General features: G+C 34.4%; 2 protein-coding genes across 10 annotated transcripts in view; both read right to left on the bottom strand.

Annotated features, from left to right (window-relative positions):
- LOC149410661 (uncharacterized) overlaps positions 1–9910 on the bottom strand; it is a 38171-nt gene extending 28261 nt beyond the window's left edge. For both annotated transcript variants that reach the window (XM_089648121.1, XM_089648122.1), the window contains exons 1-4: positions 9794–9910; positions 5737–6770; positions 3516–3625; positions 2812–2955 (exon numbers count right to left, since the gene is read on the bottom strand). In XM_089648121.1, the coding sequence (XP_089504247.1) occupies positions 2812–2955; positions 3516–3625; positions 5737–5969 (487 nt within the window). In that variant the 5' untranslated portion in view covers positions 5970–6770; positions 9794–9910. The remainder of the gene's footprint in view (positions 1–2811; positions 2956–3515; positions 3626–5736; positions 6771–9793) is intronic.
- Positions 9911–12919: 3009 nt separating this feature from the next.
- Positions 12920–26100, bottom strand: part of LOC149410660 (uncharacterized) — a 55681-nt gene continuing 42500 nt past the window's right edge. For all 8 annotated transcript variants that reach the window (XM_089648090.1, XM_089648085.1, XM_089648089.1 and 5 more), the window contains 5 exons: positions 24607–24759; positions 21914–22007; positions 18065–18293; positions 17900–17978; positions 12920–17666 (listed from right to left, as the gene is read on the bottom strand). In XM_089648090.1, the coding sequence (XP_089504216.1) occupies positions 17579–17666; positions 17900–17978; positions 18065–18293; positions 21914–22007; positions 24607–24759 (643 nt within the window). In that variant the 3' untranslated portion in view covers positions 12920–17578. The remainder of the gene's footprint in view (positions 17667–17899; positions 17979–18064; positions 18294–21913; positions 22008–24606; positions 24760–26100) is intronic.

The raw sequence follows: 26100 nt of genomic DNA, 5'->3' as shown, positions 1-26100 counted from the left end.
CAAGATACTGTGAGACCCTAAAAAAATTGCGGAAGGCGATTCAAAACAAGAGGAGAGGCATGCTGACAAAGGGAGTCAGCATGCTGCACGACAATGCCAGACCACACACGGCCAACGCAACGAATGAACTGCTTGCTTCGTTTAAATGGGATGTCCTAAACCACCCCGCGCTTTCCCCTGACCTAGCACCTTCAGATTCTTATCTCTTTACCTCCCTGAAGCTGTACATGGGTGGAAAAAGGTTTTCAACAGACGAGGAGGCAAAGGGGGAGGTGGAGAAGTGGACGAAGGGGTTGGCGGGAAACTACTTCGAGGAAGGCATCAAAAAGTTGATACCCCGCTTCACCACCTGCATTGAGAGGAATGGCGACTATGTCGAAAAATAGCTTACATATGTACTACGGTAACCATGTAATTTTTATGTTTCAATAAAGAAAATTGTAACCTACAAAAATTCAGTACACTTACTTTCTGGATATGCCTCGTATTTTAATTATTTTCAAATAGGTGCTTGTAATGAAAAACAAATTGCTTTTATTATTATTTACAGATTTCCGAGTAAAATGTTGGAAATTATAAATGGTTATCAATTACCCTTTAAAGTTTCCCCATTTTTTGACAAAAGTTCGTAAAAGTAAGTTGTTTCCAAATTAATACTTTGGATAACTCAGGAGTTTCTTTTTCCCTGCATAATTCTTGTACTAACTTATAAAAATAAATCTTTGAATTGAATAATAATATTATTTAAAAACATAAAAATGAAACAGAGTTTTACAAATTGAACTTGATATTTTTTTTTAAATAACCTAATACCTATGGTAAAGGTTGGGTTTGCAGTTCATACTGGACCCTGCTAATGCTAATGTCTTTCTCAGGCGTCTCCGACTTCTTCCACCATTCACAACTGTATATGTCCCACAATGTTATTGTTAAAAACTACATTGCATCAACTTTAATTGGACTCAGTATCTCATTCCGGTGCAGACATATTGCGTTAAGTATTACTCGGACGTCCCCAATTTCTTCTACCATTCAATCTACTCTCCGACAAACTGTGAAATTTTAAGTAATAGCACAAACATAGGCAGGCCGAATTTTCATATATTAAGATGACATCAGGTGTCAATGGAAAGTGCTCCAAAGAACTAACATTGATCCCTCCGACACTCAACACATAGCTGCGATACTTGATGTATCCTTGTGCGTATCCTTGGCAAATTCCACGTGATAATGGGCCATTCTAGCATTCAAAAACTCCGCTCAGGAGTGATTTTCCGGCTTTTGTTTCCACACCATAGACACTTTAAACCGTTGAATTCACATACGGATTGGCTCGGCAGAAATCGTGTGTGAATTCTGCACTTCAGACTCAGTTTCACTACTTCTTTTCCTTAACCGTTTGAGTGATAGCTACCTAAATTTGGGTACTAACTGTACTGGACACCTACGCCAGTGACATTGACTGTAAATGCCGGTTTCCTCTGGGGGTACCTTGGGTAAGGATTTGAAAAGAAACACAACTTGCGAATGTCGTCGGACAACTGACTGGTTGGGCCTGTTGTTTGCGTATTTATTGGGTTCGAATTCAATAATTTCTACACGTGTTAATGTGGAGCAATTATTCTTAAATCTAAACAGAAATATGATAAGCGTCACAGCGCCGAATTTGTTTGTCGTGCGAGTAATTCATCCTTGAACTGGCGATATGACACGTGTGCAGTGATTAAAAATCTTATCGTACGAGACAAGCCTCAAAGGAGTCGGCATCGTACAATGCGTTACATCAGACAAATATTCATTTTCTTGATTATTTAATAATTATTATTAAGGTATATCCATCTGCTGTCCGGTACACTAACAGTGCTACAGCAGTGGCTGTACGTAGGTGATTTTTATGAACTAAAATAAATTTACTATTTTTACATAAAACCAAAAAGTATTGGATAAATATAATTTTTGGTCGACTGGTTTCCTTTAAATCACAGTAAGCAGTTTGTGTTTCCATATTAATATTCGAAGAAACTAAAACATCTATCGCTCAAGGCTTTTTTTATATACAGCATTTTTAGCACTCCACCCGCCAGGCCTCTGGGATATTCTGTCAGAAGGTCCGAGTATTTCCGCTTTGCAATAAATTCCAATCAAATAGAATATTTTTGAATGTATCCGAAAACCAAAAACTATTTTTGAAAGGTGATGGCAATACGCATTCAAATTTTATTATAAGAAATAAAAATATAATTTTTTTATTTTAAAAATTGCTCACCGTACGTTTTTATTTTAACTAAAATTAATGATAATGAAAGGAAAAAAACACACGTATTTTATTAGACAAATGTATTATAAACAATATTGTTGCCTCATTTTTATGTCATTTCATATAAAAATAATTGATAAAAAATTCACAAACTTTCATTTTTTTTCTCAAATTCCAGAACCTTTGGTTTCATGAACCTAAAAAGGACAGAGCATTAGAGCAATTTTGTATGAATGGCATTGAAGCCAAATTTAGGGTGAGGGGAAATTACCTGGCAGCCATCTTATATGATAAACTTTTGAAATGATTTTTATGCAAAGTAGTATATAATGAAGTAATATTGTTTTATTTTTGTATTGTTAGTGAAATTATAACAGTTTTTGATTTTTTGGGGGTATTTGATGGGACAGAAACTGGATGTTATTGAAAAATTTAAATAGGTTTCGAAATTTTTCATACATCTACCCCCTCACCCTGCGGCCTGGTCCCAAAAGCAAACAAATTAGCCCGAGGGTTTATCAACTGTATGTGAGAGGGTGATTTGTGTTACTCACAGTGATTGGTATTGTCGGCAAGGTCTCTGGGAGAGGTGGCTTCCGCCATGTGTACGGAGGGCACCAGTGGGATGGCGATCTGCGGGGCGGGAGCCACGGGGAGCTCCGGGGGCGCACCACCCGCAGTCTCCGAACCACACAAACCTGATATCAAATAAATTATTTACAATCAGTAGGTTGCTGTATGGTAATTGATCTATGAGTCAAAAAGATAACACAAGTCAGGAAGATTTCTATGCAGGGTTGCAATCGAATAGTGTGAATAAGATACTTCCAAAATCCAAATCTTCATTTTCTTTTGAAGTGATGGGGATCTCCTTCCCTTCCACACTTCTTTCAGGCTCACATCATACCCCATTTGGGGATGCTATAGTCCTACTGGTGTAAACAGGGCCAGCTCCGAGTCAAACGGCGCCTGGTGCCACTAAAACCTCAAGGGTGCTGCTTTAGGTATAATCAGCGCCTCTGCTCTTTGGCGCCCTGACAAGTCGGCGCCCGGAGTAGACTGCACCAATTGCACCTGCACGGGACTGGACCTCAACGTCAATAGCCGTTTCTTACAGTAATTAAGTTGAAACAGCTTGTTAAACGTGTTATTTCATCAATCTATGCGTATTAAGAATGAGTGTAAAAAGTAAAACTCACAGAAAGAAAAATGTTTTTCGTAAGTTTGACTACGCAGTGGTGGTTTTGGGTTGACTTACCTCTAATCTGTAGTGCTTCCGCAGACTTGAGTAGACTAGGAAGGTCGTCCTGAGACACGTTGACTTCTCCCTTGTACATGAAGTCCACCAGCGACTGCATCTCTGAGAACCTGAGCACACATACAAATATTTCAGCAACGGCAATCATTGAATTAGAAAAGTTATGGTAGAGCAGAGTTAAAACTATGTCTAAAGATAAATTTAGCTAAGCCTCGACTTTAGCCGTATATACATATTTAATTCTGTTTTAAAAGAGAGGTATGTTCCACAGGAAACGTCATAAAAAATATATGGTAAAAATACTGTGAAAATGTATGTAAATTTTTTGTTTATTAACACATTACTAGCTTTTTTCCCGTTGCAGGCAACTAAAGGGTAAAAATTATTCGAGTAAGTGGATGTAAAAAATAAAAAATTATATGTATTTTGGTGTTGAATGTGGATGAAGCAAAGAGTGTATTTCGACACTTTTGCTTTTTGCCCGAAACTAATGGGTAAATATTTGGTGCGTGGTGTAATGTTTGAATGTGAATAAAGCCAGAAGTGTGGTACTACAAAATTTTAAAAAAGAAATGTATATTTGGAGAAAAAATGCTGCCAAGGAGCTAACTGATCATTTTTTCACCGAGCCGTTCGGGTTGTGTAGGTCGAGACGCGTAATTTGATACCCATATCGTATGTACGGTTTTTGTCACCGACACTCTTGAAAAGTCCAAGGGAGTTTTATTTTGGAAAAAAACATTGCTTTATAAACACGCAAAATGTAAAAACTTATGGTGTGTGATGTAATGCTTGAATTTGGATGAAGCAAGGGGTGTGTGCCTACTTTTAAATGTATTATTTGGTTTTTGAATGTGGATGGAGCAAGGAGTGTATGCTTACACAAAAGGGTCCAGGGAGTCTCGCATAAAGAGGCTCAGGAGTCAACTGCTCAATTTTTCACTGAGTTACTCGGGTTGTGTAGCTCTTAAACGCGTAGTTTAGAGCCTTACGGTCGGTTAAACTTAACGGGAGTGCCGTTGTTTTTCACATGCAATTTAATATAATAATATAAATTGAAATTTGACAGAAGACTAAGAAGATGACCGAATGGCGCGTAAACATGTTAACAATAACGAACGACTGTGAGTCGAGTCAGTCATCAAGAGAATTTTTTGCGATATTATTAATTTGGGAGGCTGGTTTGGGTACCGCTGCCCCGGGAACCATTTATTGATTAACCTCTGCTATAGGTCGCCCCAAGTGGTTCGCTACGATTGGTGACTTAGCAGGGGTGCCGGGGTCCATCAGGTGAGGTGTGTATAGGATGGATGGGCCTGGCAACCAGCTGCGTGGCGTGCCAGATCAGGAGAGGCTGCTTTGGGGAGACCCTTTGACCTCTCCAACTGGTCTCTTGACCTATCGCCTTGCGCCGCAGTGGGAGGGATATATTCGTATGTCCGTCACTCCTGGACTGATCCCTAGATTCTTACACAACCCTCATACCTTCCCAGAACTGATAACACAGGAGGGAAATTATTTTCCTCAGGGCCTCCTGTGTGAGGTTTAACCGTTTGAGTGCCAAAAAATTTATACAGTTGCTTGTAAAATGCCACCAAAAAAACATTATTTTTTATATAACTATATATTTTTTTAAAACCCCATAAATTCTTTGAATTTTCAAGGATTTCGATGATTTTTTCGGTGTTTTATTAAAGAATATTGGTTTAGAATCACGCGGAGGAGGATCCCGAAGTCCAGGCGTTTCGAAAAAATGAAAATTTTACGTACCGACGTACGCGCGAATCAGAACACGACTGACGCAATCGACGGAAATCGAAGATCGGCAATCTTCATTAAAACATGAATCGACGTAAATCGACGATTGGCACCCAAACGGTTAAGTAATGAAAAAATACAAACACAAATACTTTTTTGAAATAACACTTTGATTCAACTTAATTATTAAAAATACAACTATTTACATCGGGGAAAAGGTAAAAGATGCATTAAAGTTCCATTTTTCATCAATCAAAGTTTCAAAATTTCATTGTTTTCATGTGTTTTGACAGTTTGATCTTCTTTATTTTTTGTTTGACGCATTCGCAGCATATCCAGTTACTCTAAAATTTCACCATACCTTTTATTCTGCCAGTGAGTAATGAGGGTTGCGACTGTTGCGAGTTGTCAAGGCTAATGTTCACAGAACTAGTATTTGTAATATAAGGGCAGACATTCTTACCGCATATCCTTCATGAAGATAATGGGGTGCTTGCAGGGGTTCTGTATGAGCAGCCGCTCAAAGTATGTAGAGCAGGCACTGAGCACCACCTTGTGACACTTGATCTGGCGGTTTTCACACGCCAGCGTCACGTCCACAAAGTTCTCCGTCGTCAGTAGCTTCGGGAACACTGTCTGCAGGTTCGTGTGGTACGAGTTCCACCGCACGCAGAATTGCTGCGGCGCCTGAGACATCTTGCGAAAAACTACAGAAGCTCCGTAGTATATATATACAATGCAAATTGTTGGATTTTTAAATTTTTACATGAAAAAATTTTACGGTTTTTTGAAATATTTTTAATTTTTTCCGCACCATCGAATGCTTGACTTAGATGAATTGAATTCTTTATTTATTCCGCGACAATAATTTCTTTGGCTCTCTTCCAAGTGAGTGAGTAACAATTTATTAAAGATTATCGTTTTATAAAAGACGTCTTTCAGGACTAGAAGATAGGCGCTAGTTATTAAATTTCATTATTAAAACTAAATACTGTTTTACACGGCAAATGACTAGGTTTGTAGTAATATATTCAGTTGGACTTATAATTATGTTAAAACACTCGTAGAGTATTTGTAAATACTTAAATATATCAGTCTATAGTGCTATTTATAGTTAAATAATTAAATTGATTGCACAAATACCATTTTTAAGATAAGTACGGTTAAGTTTGCTTTATGCTCTGTATAATTTAGTCACATTTTAGAATGTGTAAGTTATATTTACGAAGTCTGGTAGAAGTGTATAACCCCTCGCATGGTAAAGTTATAAATAAATGTTCTCCAGTATTGAAACAACATCATCTGTTCACCACACTTTCCTCCTTCATTTGTTTAACTTTTTAAACAGGGAACCGGCGCCATTTTTTATTTTTCAACTTATTATTAACGATGATGCATGACTAGATTATTTTTAACACATTTTGAAAATGCGTTTTTATAGTTTAATGAATTCCTATTGGATTTGTTTTTCGGTTTAGAATATTTATTCCAAGTGATCTGAAAAGAGGAAAAAAATTGTATGATTAAACACATTATTTCGACGCATTTTATAATGAAAACAAGTAAAAAATCACGGGATAGTACCAATTTTCAACAAATCTGACAAATGTTTACTTTTGGGAACAATTCACGCAATCTCACAGAAACCGATGTTTCTCCCTTATGTTGTGGTGAGAAGTATGATCTAAACGGTTTTAGAAAGAGGAAACACAAAGCTTTATATTCAAATCTAGAAGTTAACCACATAAGAATAATGTGCACCTTCATGAAACCAAAGTTTTTGACCACAATGTGAAAAAAAACATTGTAAATTTTTTATTAATTACTTACATGAAACGACATAAAAGTGAGGTGATGTTAACATTTGTAATACAACTAATAAAATAAGTGTGTTTTTATATATTTTTTCAAAAATATGTTTGCAAAGCCGTAAAGTCAGTCATTTTTATTGTTTTTAATGTTTGCATTATAAATTAAAATTTCAAAAAATATGTTTATTTCTAATAAAAAAATCTTTAAAAAACTGTTTTCGGATACGTTTAGAAATATTCCTTTTATTTGGATTTTATTGCAAAGCATAAATACTCCAACCTTCTGACAGAATATGTTTGATGCCTGAGGAATTGTTAGTGACAGCAATACACTTTGTATCGGTTAGGTTACATGAGAAACAAATATTTCAGTAACATAATGCAGTTCAATAGCATTCGTTAATTTTTTTTTTAATATTTTGACATCATAATATATAAAAAAAAAAAAAAATTTAGGTTTTTTTTATTTATTGCTTAGTTAAATCCAAATTAAGAATCTATTTTCGGATCATATGTTCATATTTTGGGAAATAAGATAAGAAAAAACTAACCTTAAAACTTTCACATCAATAACAATGGCCGCCAAGTGAACAATCAATTTTAATTTTAACGAAATAACTATTAAAATGCGTTATTTTCCGTAAAATGTTTTTTTAGTGCATATTAAACATGTCCCTATTTTCAGTATATTTACCCAAAAAGTTCCAACCTTGAAAATGGTAATTAAAAGAATTTTCTGAAATATTATACTATAGGTATGTACTATGTACTTTATCGCTTGTCTGAATTCTTCAAGCAATCAGTTCCAATTTTGAAATTGACGCAAAGCAAATTTGAGTTCATTGAACCACATTTCTTGCGAGTCCAACGCACCGAAAACCGAAATTAATATGTTTGAAGATGACGAGTTCTCAAAAAATTTGATTCATAAATTATTAGAACGGTATGAAGCCGATTTGAATTTTTCGTAAATGTGGCCTCAAACTGGAGACAATATATATACATCTTTTAATGGTTTTATATTAAGTAAGGTGTGTATGTACCTTACCTACCTAAGACTAACAAAAATAACATTCAATAATCGATTTTCGATAAAAATCGCAACCTTTACAAGATTTCATATCGATTCTTATTAGTATTACGTAAAATTTACTGATAGCTGTTTCGCACTTGAAAATACTATATTTGAAATTAAAATTATACAATACCTACAAAAATAATATGTAGATTTTTTTTCACAAACCACAAACATTTTGTTCTCATCAATTATTTAATAGACGAAACTGGTTCCTACCTATCGAAGTGAAAATATTTATTTTTATTAGGCTATCAAAAACTAAAAATCAACTAAGTACTTGTTAAAAAAATATAATGATATTATGAGTCGTACTTATTATAACATTAAATCGTTAGAACTGTGAATATCAAAACATAATTCACTGGCAAAACTAACCAGTAGATATGGTAAATAATAAAATGCGACGTACTTAAATAAATAAAACCGATTTGATATTATCCACGAGTAAAGTTAGTAACGCGGCCATCGACTTACATAACCCTCTAATAAACTAATAATAAATAATAAAATGCCGCGAGGAGAGAGAACCAGACTTAATAAAAACAAATGCCCCTTTGTGCGGAGCATCTGGAAATAGTTTGTTACAAGACGATGTTTAAAACATACAAAAAAAACCAGCACACACATTTATACACGTACACTTTTCAACACCCGAAATAGACGACATAAAGCTGGAAAAAATATTATAAAGCCCAAAGTGAAAATATCAAATGTAATGTAAACATTGCGACAATATGCGAACGAGGGTGAAATACTACACATTATAATTGCACAATCTGACGCCATTTTGCTGCGCTACTACCCTTAAATGTTTAATAATTTTATTTTAATTATTCTGCTTGGGGCTGGCCTTCTATCGGAGGTCGGCTATCATCGGGAAATATTCACCAAGCACGTGAACAAGACAGGAATTATTATTGTACTCGTGTAGGATTTGATGTTGAGAAGTGTGGCGTTTTTCTTTTGCTTGTATTTATAATGAAGATGGAAAATTCACGTGCCGTCCTATCGTAGGTTGGCTAGCATCGGGGTAACCTTCCCCCTAGAGGCTACAGCCCGAAACAACCAACACGCCGGAATTAGACGTAGGATTCAAAGCTGCGAAGAGCGGCGTCTTCGTTTTACTTATATTTATAATATAAATGAAAAATTCACTCACGATGATGTAAAGCTTCTAAAAATAATATAGTTAGCAACAAACTGTATTATTAACATTCTGTTTGGCTCGGGGACTTGGCTAGCGGCCGCGGGGAGAGAAAACTCACGTAATTAAACAGCGCGTTTGTTGGAACCAACATTTTTTACGATGGAAAATCAATAAATTTAAGACCGGGGTCGACGATTTGTTATAATTTTTCTCTGCGCTATCTCATCGCAGACTTTAATCAGAAAAATACCCCATAGCCCGCCACTGGTGCGAGCGAGACCACCGTATGTGGTGCATTGTAAATAACGTCGCAAGAAAGCCTCGCAAGGAGCCACTGGTGCGAGCGAGACCTCCGTATGTGCATTGTAAATAATGTCAGAAACAAGACATTAATAAATAAATCGCGGTGGGGGATGAATCAACTATTCCAGGCAACCCCACACTGTATTAACACAAATAACAAACTCTGTTTCGTTTCACTTACCGCTTTTGGTGTAGTTTTCACATTTGAAACGGTTTTCCTTCATAACTCAATGACGGAACTCGTAATGGATAAAATAAATGTTAAAGCATAACCGAGCGACATGCATCGGCAAGCGGCGGCGCCATTTTGCGCTTGCGCAATGTTGATCAATTTGACACTTTTTACGAACGAGACGCCGAACTTTAGGACGCCCAGCTGCGTGCATGGGAACATAACCCCTATGTTCATTTAATGTTAGAGTAATTTAAGTTTGCGTGATGAAGCGTCGCCTGTGTTGCAAGTAAAAAAAACTTTATGGATGTAAAAAATTACATTTATTTCAGGTAGGGAAATGTAAAAATATTTCAAAGAGCCTCTTGCATATATTATTAAATTGATTTTAAAAATATTTATTCATATACAGAATTTCTCTTTTCTGATAAGGACCAATAATGAACTTAAATATAATAATATTATTTGATAAACTAACGTTTGAGAGATAAGATTTTTTATGCATAGCACTAAGGATAACATATAATTTCTAAGCAATAATTTGACCCGAAACATACATGAATTGAAACAATCTTCCGATAAAAAATACATACCGCCGACGGTAATTGAACGTTAACCTTAAGAGCACCTGACCGGCAATCAGAAGGCGGCGGGCTCAATTCTCGTCGGCGGCATGTATTTTTTCAATTTATATAGGTGTTTCAGGCTAATAATTATTGGTTAAAAATAATATGTTATCCTTTGTGCTGTGCATAAAAAACCTTGTCTTTTAAAAATTAGTTAAAGCATTAAAAATTATGGACGACGGACGGGACTCGAGACACCAAACGGATGTAGTGTACATGGATTTTGCCAAGGAATTTGATCGAGTTGATCATGATATTTTACAACTTAAAATTTCAAACTTGACTTCGATCAACAAACACTTATTTTCTTCGCCTCCTATTTGAAATCCAGAAGCCAGCATGTGTTAATAAACAGATATGAAACTAAACAATTCCCAGCGTTGTCAGGTATTCTCCAGGGGTCAATCTTTGGTCCTCTGTTGTTCTTCATGACCTCATGACCATGTTCCCGATGACCTCATAATTCTAATGGAAATAATCTCTTACCAAGACTGCTTACAAATGCAATATGACCTTGATGCTGTAGCAGAATGGTCAGAAAAAAACAAGTTAGAATTCAACATAAAAAAAATTGTGTAACATTGACCTATACCTGCTCCCAGAAGCCCATAGTTTTTGAGAACAGCATTAAAGGCAATAATTAAAAATCTTGGTATCGTCTTCGATCCCAAACTGACTTTCTCGGACCACATATCATGGCTCACTCCAGCAAGCTACAAACTCCTGAAGTTTGTCATCAGAACATGTAAACAGTTTAATGACCCCAATACAATGATAGCCATGTTCGATGGCGTAATAAGAAGAATGTTGGAGTTTGCTAATGGTGTGCGGACTTCGCACCAAACTAAATATATAAATATGCTGAAACAAATCCAGGAAAAAATCCTCAGGTACGTCTATATGCGGACGCGTGGGACATATCTAAGTTTTATGCATCATGTAGATTTACTTGGGGCAAAAATAGATTTGACCTAGAAACAAATGTTGCAATACTTAGTTTTAATATAATTCATAACTCTATTAATAGCCTATTCCTATTGGGAATGCTATGGCTTATACATGCTCAAAAACTTCAGCCGTAGTCGTCACCATTACTTGTTCAAGATACCACACGGCAGAACAGATGTTCTAGGCAGCACAGAGTGACACGAGGAATGGTGCTTTTGAATTAAATTTCTGAAGCAGTGGATGTATTCAAATCCTCTTTAAATAGCCTTATTGTATAATTATCTTTCCAGATGTTAAGAGTGTCAGAATGAAAATATTGTACTGTAATTGGATGAATAATCTGTCTTACAGTAAACAAAAATAATACATGTGATGATTTCACCAAAAAAACTGAGCGACATAACTTAAATCCAGAATCAGGTATTAATAAGACAAAATGTTGGAGACAACTGCTCCTGGTGTTGAACTGTCAAATTGACAGTCGGGACTGTCATCTTTAGGGTGGTGTGTGGAGAGTTTTTTTGAGGAGATGAAGAGGGGAATTTCTGGGAAGAAAAAAGGTATAAGGGGTGAGTAGAAATCTGGGGGTCAGTGAGTCCATGAGTGACGGATGTATAAATTCATCCCTCCCACTGCGATGCAAGATGATGGGTTGAGAGAGTCCGGCTCATAAACAAGGGCACCCCTGCTCAGTCGCCAAACGTAGCGAATCACTCGGGAGAGGTATGGCAGGAGTATTGGTTATCACCTAAATAGAGAAGCATTCCTTTTACTCTACAACAATTCATCACTGAAGAATAAATTCCATCGAGGAATAATGTTAGTAGCACACGACTGCTATATTATCATAGCTCCTTCCGTGGTCGAGGTTTAAATCCCAGCAAGCGCAAGTAAATTTTATTTGTTTAACTTGCGTTATTTCATAACTTATTAATTTAAAATAATATATATTATATTTGCAGCGCGCCCCAGATGAAAGATACTCTCAGTATCACCCTGATGTAAGACTGTCACATGACAGTCCCGCTGACTCCAGAAGGTTGGGAGCAGTTGGGACTCTTGTGCGGTATTCACATTAAAAAATATATACACGTGGGCTTGGCCTGTTTCACTATATCACTCGCACTACGTTCCCAATGGGAAACAGATACAGTGAAACAGGCCAAGTCCACTTATATTATGAGAGTATAACGCTCGTGTGTGACAAGCATTAAGGCGATGCACTGCAAAATAATCGAGCATTTTTTGAATAATTCATAATAATAATTCAAGTCTTTTTATATGACCAGAAAAAATTAAATTGAGCTTATGAAAACTGCTATAAAATGCAAAAACTCCTACTTTCGAACCCCTTTTCGGTAACGAATTTATTTTATAATATTGGATATTACATTAGTTTTGGCGATTTTTGCTCAAATCAAAACAGGCGGCTGATGTTAAGTGGGAATTTCAACTTTATCGCCATCTACATAAAAAGTGTTATTGTTAGTAACCGCATTCCGAATGCTACACACACTTGGTGCATCGCCTTATAGGCCAAAATAAAAATAAAAAAGCAGGATTTTCAAACACATTTTATATTTTTTAATATATTATGCAATGTCACATTATATTACAGATTTACAATAATTTATTAATTCATAAATAAATCTATCGAAATAAATAAAAAAAAAACACAACAATAGAAATATACATTAAAATATCAACTGTTTAACTGACAGATCTTTCAAACAAATATATTTAATAACATCCCAAACAAAGACATTAAACAGTCTACTATACTATCATAATGAACGCTGTCAAGATCAAAAACTTTCATATTTTTGAAGCCTTTTCAATGTTACTATTTTATTTCAACAGCCGACGACTGTTCATACTTATTTAACGTATTTGGGACACATTTATTTGCAAAAATAATTAGAAAACGAAAATTGTGTTAAAAAACATGTGATTTTTAAATTAATGGTAACCAATTATATAAATAAAGCCATTTATTCTCCTAGCCATATAATATTTTTACCCGAAGCTCAAATTTCATTTCCTTAATTTAAGTTATTTTAATAGGTAATTTTGATTTCAAAATATGGCAGCCCAAATAATTATTGATTCTCATTTTCTATCACAAATAATGAGTTTAAATATAAATAACTATTATGAAAGCAAATTGAAGTACTCCAACAAATTAATTTAATAAAAATACTCTAATAGGGCAGATTTGTTCTGGTTAGTTAATTATTTTCTTAACATGTGATGAAAAGATAACAAAAAATTATAGTACAAAAATCGAGTATTTGAGATTCATTTTAGTACAGTGAAAAATTAATAATAACTGTTGAATCGACTCATTCACAAAGTTTAAAGTCTACAAAAAATTGTAAAAAACAAAAAAATGACTACCTAAATATTATTTAAACACAACTTTAAAAAAAAGTTAAATAAAAAATTATCTTAGATTCTTGAACGACAATAACATTGATTGAAAATTTGAGTAAAAAAAAAACCATCACACCCTTTTTTGGTTTGAATACAACAGAAAATAATTGAATTTTTTTCAAAATGGTAAACATTTTTCATTCTATACTTTTATTATGGACAGGCAACACAAACAAAAATGTTACTTTTGTTACTTTGTAAAATAATAAAAATTCTATTTTGAAGGATTATTAGAATGGTGATTTATTTGTCAGATAGTTCCAGATTTCTGTTTACTCTGTCATAATATTTATATACAAAATGTTGAATATTTTAACTTATATAATATGTATTTTAAGTTAAAAAGCATAGACACAAGATGTGTTATGTATTCTTGGTAGTGTGAGTGCTGCCGTGTTCAAAATGCAAAATCAATGTTGCCCCATTGAAAAATTATTACATCTACGGTGGCAATTCAAACACAAGTGAGTGGGGGCGAGTATTTAAGTCAAATATCTTTTTTTTTTTAAAACATAATATTGCATATTATGAAAATTAATATTTTCATACACGTCTCCTTTAAATAAAAATTTCCATCTCTTCGAGGGTTGAATTTGCCTAATACAAAGAGATGAAATTATACATTTTGAGACTTAGAGATTTTTTTCTTCAATGGCGTAGTCCATATAAATAATTAAAAATAAATAAATAAGTAAGTATAGCATTATATTAAAACAATTGCACGCTACAACTCTTAGAGTCCAAGATGGCCGTGTTTGTCAACTTTTACATAAATAAATACAAGTTATTTAATCATACTCATTGTCACAAAAATAAATAATATGTAGTTATTACATACATAGCAGAAAATAAAGAATGAGGAAATAAATTCCTATGAAAATTATCACGCTTGAGCTCAATTCAACAAATTTAACATTTCCCTTCTCCAAACAAAAAAATATATAATGTTTGTGGCATACCTATTGTTATTTAAGAAACTTAAGTAGGTTTCCAAAAACACACTGTAAAATAGATTTCTGTACGCTACATAATACAATTATGTATTTAAAAAAATATAATCATAAAAACATGGAAATTAGTGAATGCAATAAAAAAATGTTTTTTTTTTCAAAATTGAGATATAGTTATAACAGAGCACAATATAATACATATCGTATTTTCATGGTAGATTTTTATACTTTCTAAGACATTAATAATTAATGAGTGAGCCATTAAAACAGATCTCAATTTAACATAAAATATTTGAGTAACAAACAATACTTACAGTATTGTGTTATTGTGGTAAAGTTATTACAAATAAAGGATTTCTATTATAAATATTATCAAATTTGAATAAAATGGTGACAATTAAGTAGACATTTTACATATTCTATTAAGCCTTTTACGACAATTATGGACTTTTACATTCGTATGAATGTTTAATAATGAACACATTTTGTGTTTGCCATCACAATTTATTACGCAGGGTGAAATTGACTATTATTATTTTTTATACATATATAATTCTGTAATATTTAAATATAAATATCTATCTGATTTGTAATTTACTAGGATCTATCACAAGGAAATTTAATATAATGCAGACGTAAATGGCAAATAGCTATTATGTACTGAAAAAGTTTGAATCCCACAGTGGGCACAGACTTATTCCGTATTAAAAACAAGTCCCTTAATAAAGGCGAACAGATTTACAGTTTAAGGGCTTATTAAAAAAAAATAGATCATTGCCATTTATCAAAATAGTGTACATAAATTAAATCGCCTTTGATAGCAACACTGGATCATAAGAAAAAACAAGATGGTGGTGTATTGCACTCGTAACTTTACATAAGTGTAAATATTTGGTGACTTTCTAAATGTAAATATAATATCATACTCTTTAAATATTATGACTTGATTGAACTCTTTTCATTATTGTAATATGTACTACGAAATTACTGTACCCTTTGGATAAGAAAAGAAATAAATACATGTGTAATAAATCAATTATTAACCTCTCAATAAGGAACATTTGAATAACATATAGCTCCCCCGAAAGCAGAGGTGACAATATGTTAGCTGCACAAATATCTTGTTGTCAAGAATATCATCCAATTCATAAGAATTAAGGTTTTATTTTCCAATAAATATTCTCTTTAGGTAAAACATGGTAACTTTTAATTTTTTAACAATTGATCACATTTTAACTCTTTGGAAGCATTTAAAAAAAAAAACATCATTACCTTTCTCATCCCTTTCGCAAGACCAATACACACTACAAAACGCACATTTACGAATACATAGTACGAATGTCTTGTTTATTTACAGTCCAAGACTATAGTCGAATAAAGCGTCGAAAAGGGACATAAAGTCAGATGAATTTGGTCAAATTTCGCATCCAAAGGATTAAAATCGTTATTTAGATTTGAAATGTTCCATAAAGTCTATCGCCGAATTCGTATAAATATTACGTTTCAAATTCATTGCCATTTATTTATGAAACAAATAAACCAATTTATCTAACATCAAACCACGGTGGGTAACCTCTATATACTTTATACATCTTTTATTTTATAATACATGTGTTTTGCTAGCTAGAACGTAAACATGGTAAACAATTTTTTAAATAAATATTTATATTTCATTAGAACCTAGCTATTTAGGTACTTGAGAAAATAGTAAAATAAATAATTTGTCCACTATTAAATATTAGAAAATTGCAATTTGATTGAAAACGATAATAAATTATTTGCTCGATAATTCCAACTTCTAAACCCGATTCATACAAAATTATGCATTAAAATATTGGGCATAAAAAAATTTAAGAATAGAAAAAATGATTTGAATTTATTATAGCACATGCAGAATTTCACAAAATACGAGCAGCATCACATATGTAAATATAAAACAGACGTACGTTACATTCTTTATGATGTAAAACGAATGCATACATACATACATCTTTGTTGTCCTATGTAAAAATATCGCAATAAGTTCTATCGTAATCTATGAAGAAAAAAAGTTCTAGTCAAGTAAGTATTGGAATTATCTCTACAATATGTTCGTCATCGTCTAAAATCTTGAATAATTTAAAGTGCATAAAACGAGACAAAAAAAGTGATAAACAAACACAACATGTCTCCTCGGACTGCTCACGCTAAACTATCATATTGTCCTTGAGAAAAGCGTACTACATTTGGTTGAAAACAGATTTCCGCAGTTCCTGGTGAAATGCCTAATTCGGCAAACCAAACTTTACACACCATTGTTAAAATGAGAATCTTTTAATGGAATTCTCGGTAAGGTGAATATTAAACAATCACTTCGGTTGACCGAATATTAGATACTTAGACGGTAACTTGTTCAAGATTTGATTGATCATAGTGACTATAAACTGTTTGCGCACACTGTTGGAACCAGTAAATCAAGTTGCGGACAGTGCTAAAGTTGGTTAAGAAGTTGTACGAATGCTCAAATCAACTGGTTTGATCAAAACTAGCAATCTATACAAATAGTTACTTAAATCCACAGTGTGCGTTTGGTTTTAATCTCATTTTATCCAACTACACTCTTAAAGGAAGAAATAAACATCATAAGTTAATATTCCAGTGTACTCAACCATTTGCCGCTCCCCTCACGATTTGCATATCCAGTTGTGGTGTGTCCGGTTGATTGTAGGGTGTCCATTTGGTTGAAGCTTGTCCATGTTCAGTTGTAGCGTGACACTCGGCCAGTTGGAGCATGTAGAGTTGCAGCGTGTCCAGTTGTAGCGTGTCACTCAGTATAGCGCGCACGGTGTTTTGGTGCGCTAGGATGAGGAGGATCCCTCCGACATCTCGTAGAAGAGTACGTAGGCTTCTGATGAGACCACGTTCTTGGGTGTGATTGGAGATACCCTAAAAATAAATTCACAGTAATTATTAGCACAGATTGAATACAAGAATTTCTACGTGTTTAAAATGTTAACAACAGTCTTTACGAGGCCCACCTCGAGTGAATTTGTAATGGAAACTAGTCAACGTAAGGCCGTTAAAAGAATAATCAGTTGGAAAATAGGTCATTCTGGCGATTGCGACTGTGCGCATCAGTGCATTATTACATTTATTGGGTCAATGTATTGTGGATTTACCTGGAGTCATTGTACTCGTGCCATTCACTATTGTAGGGATGCTTGCAGTAGGCCGTGTAGTGGCCGGAGTAGGTGGTTCCTGCAACAAACATATCAACAAACACATGAGACACTCAATCAGCCATAACATGTATATGCACCGAGAAGAAGGCAAGTCTGACTTACCAGAGTGATTGCTGACGGCGTACAGGTTGTACTGGTGCGGGCGGCTGCTGGAGGCTGCGCAGGAGCCCAGGTCCAGGCCCTGCAGCGGGAACTCCACCAGCACGTTGAGCTTGCCACGGAAGCGCTCCTGGGGAGAGAAGCGCTTGAGGTGGAGCACCAGCACACGTGGGAACTTCTGGATGGTGAACCACTTCAGGCACTTGCGGCGCACCTGGCATTTTGAGCAAGTCTGGAAAGCATCACCAATTGATCATTCAGCTACACACTTTTAACTTTTTCACCGCTATCCGAATTTAGAATAACAAACGCATGCAGTTCCTCCATTAGGCAGTCATAACTGTCTTTTAAAACCAATGCATAGAAATCATAATAGTGCCTCCAAACCAGAGGCTACTGCCAAATTCAACAGACCACTGCTGTACAGGGACATCAGTTGTGTTCAATTAAATTATTTGCAAACTTTTTAACAATATTGTCAAGTCTGTGACGAGGCTAACCAAACTCAAACTCAGTACCTGAGCTGGTTACTTGCAATTATTGAACCATTACCATTCAGTTGTAATTAGACACGATTGTGTCTTAAATGGAACAAGATTGTACATGGCTCCTAAAGGAAACTCTCTCTCGAGGTAACCTTCCATTTTTTAGTTCAAAGCCCTTCAAACTATTGAAGTTAAAGCTTCGAAAAATGTATAAAGAAAAAAATCAGAATCACTTGCGCTAATGTCACTGCACATTCTAACTTTTATTTCATAAATGTAGCCACTATGACAGCTTGCAAAATAATTTTTCTATGAATGTCAGAATTCTTTTACCTAAAACGGCGTCGCAAAAGTAGTATAAAGGTCATTATTTCTTTGAAAACACCTTTTGATTGATATGGCGTGTATTATTAGTACACATACATTCAGGTATACAGGGTGTCCGTGGGGTAAAGTGTACAAATAAAAAAGATGGTAAATATTCGGGATCGCTGGCCACGCTTAATACGGTTTGTTTTTAAATATAACCTTTTGATTCACCTTAATTACTATAAAAGGCAACTACATATCTGCATTTGAGAAATTATAAATTTAAAAATTCTAATTTTTAATTACGTAAAATGAAAATTCGCTTTCGTTGAATCAAAAGATTTTATTTAAAAACAATCAGATTAAGCCTGGCCAGCGATCCCGAATAATTACCAAAAAGAGAAAAAAACTTTTTCAAAATTCCAACTTTTTCTTCTACGGAAAACTATTTTAGTATGAGAAAAAAAGGTTGGATTTTCGAAAAGTTATTTATCTTTTGTTACTTTTACCATCATGTAGAATCACCCCCCGAAGCTAGTGCACTTTACCCCCGGACACCCTGTATGTAGAAATAATAAAACCAGTATATATATTGGTTTAAATACATTTTTCGACAGTTGTCTCCAAAACGAAAGGTATGTAGAAATAAATAAACCAGTATATATATTGGTTTAAATACATTTTTCGACAGTTGTCTCCAAAACGAAAGGTATGTAGAAATAATAAAACCAGTATATATATTGGTTTAAATACATTTTTCGACAGTTGTCTCCAAAACGAAAGGTATGTAGAAATAATAAAACCAATATATATATTGGTTTAAATACATTTTTCGACAGTTGTCTCCAAAACGAAAGGTATGTAGAAATAATAAAACCAGTACAGTAAAACTCGCTTAAGAAGTTCCCACTTAAGAAGTTTTCACGCTTAAGAAGTTTTGATTTTTGGTCCCTTGAAAATTCCATACAAAAAACACGATTTTTTCCCACATAAGAAGGTTTAGAGCTAAAACTGCTTCCCGCTTAAGAGGTTTTAGAAATCCGGCGGTAAAATCAATACAAACGAAATATTGTGTCGCAAAATATCTAAAATTAACCTTTTTCCAAGTCATAAATTGAAAGATGTTGACTGAAACCCATACCTAGTACCTGAGACCATAAAACCCTTTGTCGGCCGCCGGGCCGTAAGCCGTAACCTGCCGTAACCAATAAATAAACCAAATACCCTGTCTCCTAATCCCCTAACTAGGTAAAATAGCAATAGAACGAATAAACAATGCGGAATTATGTAACAAATATGCAAGCGTCTTTAAGGCTGAAATAACATGAAAGATTATATTAAACTCAACCTTAATGACAACGTGGGCTAGATCTACATTTGCATACATTTGATGCCTCCTTCAATCTTCCCTTTGATAATGAACATAGAGATGTTTCGTAATATTATTGTATAAAATTTTTATTCCATCGAATTTGTAAAACATGAAAAACTTTTGATAATCTATCGGATCACGGTTAATACGGAATATTTCACCTTTAAATACATAACAACATGATTATATGGCGGGGGAGATGGTAAAATATGCATTATAATTACGTTTTTTTCATTCAAACATCAAAAATTGCCGTGCATCATGTTTCATCTGACATTTGTCGTAAATTAAGTTTGAAGGTTAGGAAATACATATGCATAAATTTAAAATGTAGATTGAAACGCATGATAACTAGAAGATGTATATATATATATTTTATTTTGACCGCTTGGATCATATGAGCTTGTTTTCACGACAATTTAACGTAGGTAGACATAGGAATGACGTATGCCCCGGACTCGAGTTATTAAATGGCTAAAATTGAATCCCACTTAAGAAGTTTTTTTTCCCCGGTCCCTTGGAAAACTTCTTAAGAGAGTTTCACTGTATATATATTGGTTTAAATACATTTTTCGACAGTTGTCTCCAAAACGAAAGGTATGTAGAAATAATAAAACCAGTATATATATTGGTTTAAATACATTTTTCGACAGTTGTCTCCAAAACGAAAGGTATGTAGAAATAATAAAACCAGTATATATATTGGTTTAAATACATTTTTCGACAGTTGTCTCCAAAACGAAAGGTATGTAGAAATAATAAAACCAGTATATATATTGGTTTAAATACATTTTTCGACAGTTGTCTCCAAAACGATAGGTATGTAGAAATAATAAAACCAGTATATATATTGGTTTAAATACATTTTTCGACAGTTGTCTCCAAAACGAAAGGTATGTAGAAATAATAAAACCAGTATATATATTGGTTTAAATACATTTTTCGACAGTTGTCTCCAAAACGATAGGTATGTAGAAATAATAAAACCAGTATATATATTGGTTTAAATACATTTTTCGACAGTTGTCTCCAAAACGATAGGTATGTAGAAATAATAAAACCAGTATATATATTGGTTTAAATACATTTTTCGACAGTTGTCTCCAAAACGAAAGGTATGTAGAAATAATAAAACCAGTATATATATTGGTTTAAATACATTTTTCGACAGTTGTCTCCAAAACGAAAGGTATGTAGAAATAATAAAACCAGTATATATATTGGTTTAAATACATTTTTCGACAGTTGTCTCCAAAACGATAGGTATGTAGAAATAATAAAACCAGTATATATATTGGTTTAAATACATTTTTCGACAGTTGTCTCCAAAACGAAAGGTATGTAGAAATAATAAAACCAGTATATATATTGGTTTAAATACATTTTTCGACAGTTGTCTCCAAAACGAAAGGTTTTTTTGTTGTTTTTCAATAAAGTTAGGTGTTCTGGGGAAACGTATTATGATATAAACATGAAATAAAAATAAACAATAAGATACATTATCTGGTAAGGACAAGAAACAGAAAAAAATTAAAACGTAATTTTTATCCTGATATTTGAACAAAACTCATCAAGGTAATTTGCGTACGATTCTGAAAATTCTGACAGTTAGGGGTGTTTTGACTACCTACTCCGACGTTCAACAGGTTAAATAAAACAGTCACAAGGTAAATGAATTGCACTCACAGGTTTCTCATCCCCATCCAGTTCTTCCTCCTTTGTGAAGTGGGAGAGGCACTGCGTCAGCTTCAGGGGGCCTGTTCTGCTCGGTATTGGCAAACTGGAAACACAAAAATAACACATTAGAACAACAAAAGAAGTAGGTACTTTGGATATGATTCGAGACTTTCACGGGCAAAAGAGTTTGCACGCTCATAAGTGATCTGAGATCCTTTTGCAGATGGTCCATTCTGTCTAATACACTTTGTAACATCCGGAGCAGCTGACTTTATAAACTTCATCTGTCTCAAGAGGAATCTTGGGTTTTGCAGGCCCCTCAGAAGGTCTTGGATTTTAGTTATTATTCATAAGACAGTCATGATGCTTTCTTTCCTTAGTATCTTGACAGACCATCTCCAAAGAAATGAGGTAAGCCTCACTAAACCACACCCGGTGCAGTCGCTACATGTATATGATGCACAAACAGGTCCTTAAGGATTCGGAATTGTGTGAATGAGGACACGTACAAACTATAGAACACATCCAGAGATTTTTTTTATTAACTCCACACAGGAGGCCCTGAAGAAAATAATTTCCCTCAGGGCCTATGTCATCTTTGGGGATGCTGTGTGGAGGGTCTTTTTGTGGAGAGGAAGGAGTGAACATGGGTCTTGAAGAGTCCCATGTTGTAGGAGGGAGGAAACACAGAGGCCGGCAGTTCGTTCCACAGCCGAGCTGTTGAACTTAAGAACGAATCGTAGAAGCGACCCGTTCTCATGTGACAAGTGTCAACTGTGTACAAATGTTGGGCGCGCGTTTGGCGTGTATCCCGACTACGCACCGGTGCCGAAGGGATCAACGATGCTAGTTCCACAGAGCATCTTCCATTGTAATACCGATAGAACAAGGACAGCATACCTACCTGACGCCTGTGCTCTAAAGATTGCAGTCCGTTTGTTAAGATTGGGGAATCTAGTCAAGAGTTTTTTTCAGGTATTTAGGGGCTCCGGACCAGAGATGGCTGCCAAATTCGACAGTAGGGCGCACTTGCGATTTGTACAGGGTCAGCAGTTGTGTATTATTAAAGTATCTGCGGGCCCTGTACAGTACGCCCAGCTTCTGAGAAGCCAACTTTACTCTGGCTTCGATGGAGCCCCCGTACCTGAGCTGGTCACTTATAGTTATACCAAGCATATCAATGGAAGGCCTGTTCGGAAGATTGCTTCCGTTGAAGGAGACTAGATTATCTTACTGACTAGATGTGCTTTATTTCAAATAAATCCATTTCAAATGGAAATGTGTAACGATTTGAAACTACTCGCCCCGGTGTCAAGCGCTTGGAAGAACTAATTAACTCAAGAAGCGTGCAATTGTGAACACAGCCACGGCCGGGTACTTAATCATAGACATCTGAGATTGCAAGCCAGTTCTAGGGAATTCGGACAACAGTCAGGACGTGCGTCACGGAACGGATTCCAGAGAGATTTGCGCCATTAAAAACGTGAGCGATTGTCATCATGCTAATTAGATTTCACAACATGGTTTACTTTAATTTTATAAATTTGTTCTTCACAAGATGATTGGGAAGAGCTGGCGCCCTATATAATCAAGCAAGATTAATATTTGAGATGTGAAACTTATCCTTTTAATTTTTAGTACCCGCAGATTAACATATTAGTATTGTATATTCGCATCACTAGTCAGATTTTGTTTAACGATCTGAACATGCCCTGATCTTAATAATGAACGTAGAGTCTCTTGCTATTTAACTTGATAATAATGTAATTTAATAGATGATTAAGTATTTTGATAATTAAACTCAATAAATTTTGTTCTGAGCATTGACGCAATTCTTTAATTTCTGATTCCCTTATTTAAGATTGTGCAACACATGAGTTATATGATTACACACTTTTCAGAAATTACACACCAATAAATCTCGGTACAAATGCAAAATGGGTATTTTCCATTTTGCATTTTAAATGCTCTTCTAAAAACCATTTTGCATTTTAAATGCTTTTCTCAATGCATTTTCCATTTTAAATGCTTTTTTGCAACATTCGTGGAGATAGTAGATCTCCACTCATCTTTTTTTCATAAGCCCCAAATGTCAGTCGGTCCTCAACCTCGCTATGAGAGATAATTTACATTTTTCAAGTTGCTCCCTGGTAGGAGCCCTGGCAATCGAGTGATACCATTACAAAAAATACTGATTCAAATACTGAACATGGGGCCATGACGCTGTAATATTAAATGTTATATAGCAGTTTCTATGTTTTTACGTTGGCAACATTTGTCCCGCGCAAATTTTTTGTGGTTCATAATCTGTAGTCGTGGTGATTTTTGATTTACCATCATGTAATATGTTTGTTCTACATTGATGTCCATTATTAAATGACAAAACTGTTTAAAAATTCTATAATTATTTTAATTGTTTGACTTGAGAAACCATTTTGCATTTTTAAAGAATTTTGAAAATAGGTATTTTGCATTTTAAATGCTTTTCTAAAAACCATTTTGCATTTTGCATTTTCAAATGGAAAAGTTTTGACCCATTTCCATTTTGCATTTCAAATGGTTTTGGGTACCCATTTTGCACATCTCTGAACACATCATACAATAATGTCTACTCCACCAGCTTCCCGAAGGCACCATCGTGGTGAATCTAATGTCTAATGGTGGTGATGCCGCGGAGTGGCTGAATTACTTTGCTTGCTCACCTTAAATCCCAAAAGGGGTCGAAGGTGACGCTGGTGTGGTTGCAGTGCGTGCAGCGCAGCGAGGACTTGAGCTGCCCAACAAAGATGTCCCCCACGCGGCTGTCCTCCATGCGCAGGTACCGATTCCAGGATTCCTGAGCCTTCTGGGCGTCACTGCAATTATGTTACTCACATGGTTAGCACTCCATCAGTAGAAGAGCTCATAGCATTTGTATTAAAACATTCAAACAATGCTAACCCTTCAGGACTCTAGCATATTGACTGAAATATTTCTTAAAGATTCTGTCAGAAAGTCAGAGAATTTGTGGGTATTTCCGCTTCTCAATAAAATCCAAATAATGGGGGGATATCTGAATGAATCCTAAAACTAAAAACTGTTTTTCAAAGGTGATGAAATATGCTATCAATTTTTATTATTAGAAATAAACATATAATTTTTGAAATATTAAAATTTTGAAATCAAACGTAAAAAAGTTTTTGGTGAGCCATTTTTAAAACCGTTTTATATTTGATTTAAAATTTAAAAAATGGCTCACCATACGTTTTTTCATCTAAAAACTGAAGTAAAATTACTGGAAACAAAAAAAAAAAAATTATTAGATAAAGTTATATAAACCTTACTGCCTACCTTTGTATTTAATATAAAAAGCTATAATATATCTATCTATATAAATAAAAATGTTCATTTGTTCGAAATCTTAAATCTGCAAAAGTTCTTCACCGATTACTTTGAAATTTTAATACAACATTGCATTCGATTATGCGTACTTTAAAAAAAATATATATATACACGGTGTCCGGAAACTCGTAGTACAAGCGGGAAACTGGAGAATCTACACCACATGGGGAACCCAAAAAAACATAAAGTTTTTTGATTTGAGCATTTTCAAAAAAAAAAAAAAAAAACCAAAAAAAAATATTTTTCGGCTATTTTAGGGTTAAAGTTTTTTCTGGTGTTTAGGGTTGAATAACAGAAGTTTTAACCCTGCAGAGCAGAAATATTTTATGATTACACCGGGTTAAATGAAGGGTGATTTCAAAATAATGCTTCAAATCCGAGTTTCTTCATTTGTTTTACTTTCAAATAGTTTTAATTAGTTGGGTACTTTGATCTTCAGTAATAATTTATAAGAATTTGATTAAAAAAAAAAAAAAAAAAAAAAATCAACTTCAAACTCGATTTACTCGATAACGAAAGCTCAAATAAAAAAAAAATATACTACAAAATCGACTCCAAATGTGATGTAGATTCACCAGTTTCCCGCTTGTACTACGAGTTTCCGGACACCCTGTATATATAGATAGATCTATATTATATAGATGTCACCTGTGACAGGTAATAACATGCTTTTATTTAAAATTAGCGCCATATGTTAGACAAACATGCTTTTTTTTAAAAACAGCCCACTCTTAAAATTTTGAATGTAAAAGTAAAACTATTGTTTCTCTATCTGCCCAGACAGACTGAGCCGCAGCAATGCGTGGCGGGGTACA

This window comes from Hesperophylax consimilis, chromosome 27, assembly GCF_061612785.1.
Source record: "Hesperophylax consimilis isolate HC1 chromosome 27, BYU_Hcon_1.0, whole genome shotgun sequence".
NCBI classification, from domain to species: domain Eukaryota; kingdom Metazoa; phylum Arthropoda; class Insecta; order Trichoptera; family Limnephilidae; genus Hesperophylax; species Hesperophylax consimilis.
The sequence above is the reverse complement of the archived record's forward strand: the minus strand, read 5'-3'. Positions and strand labels throughout refer to the sequence as shown.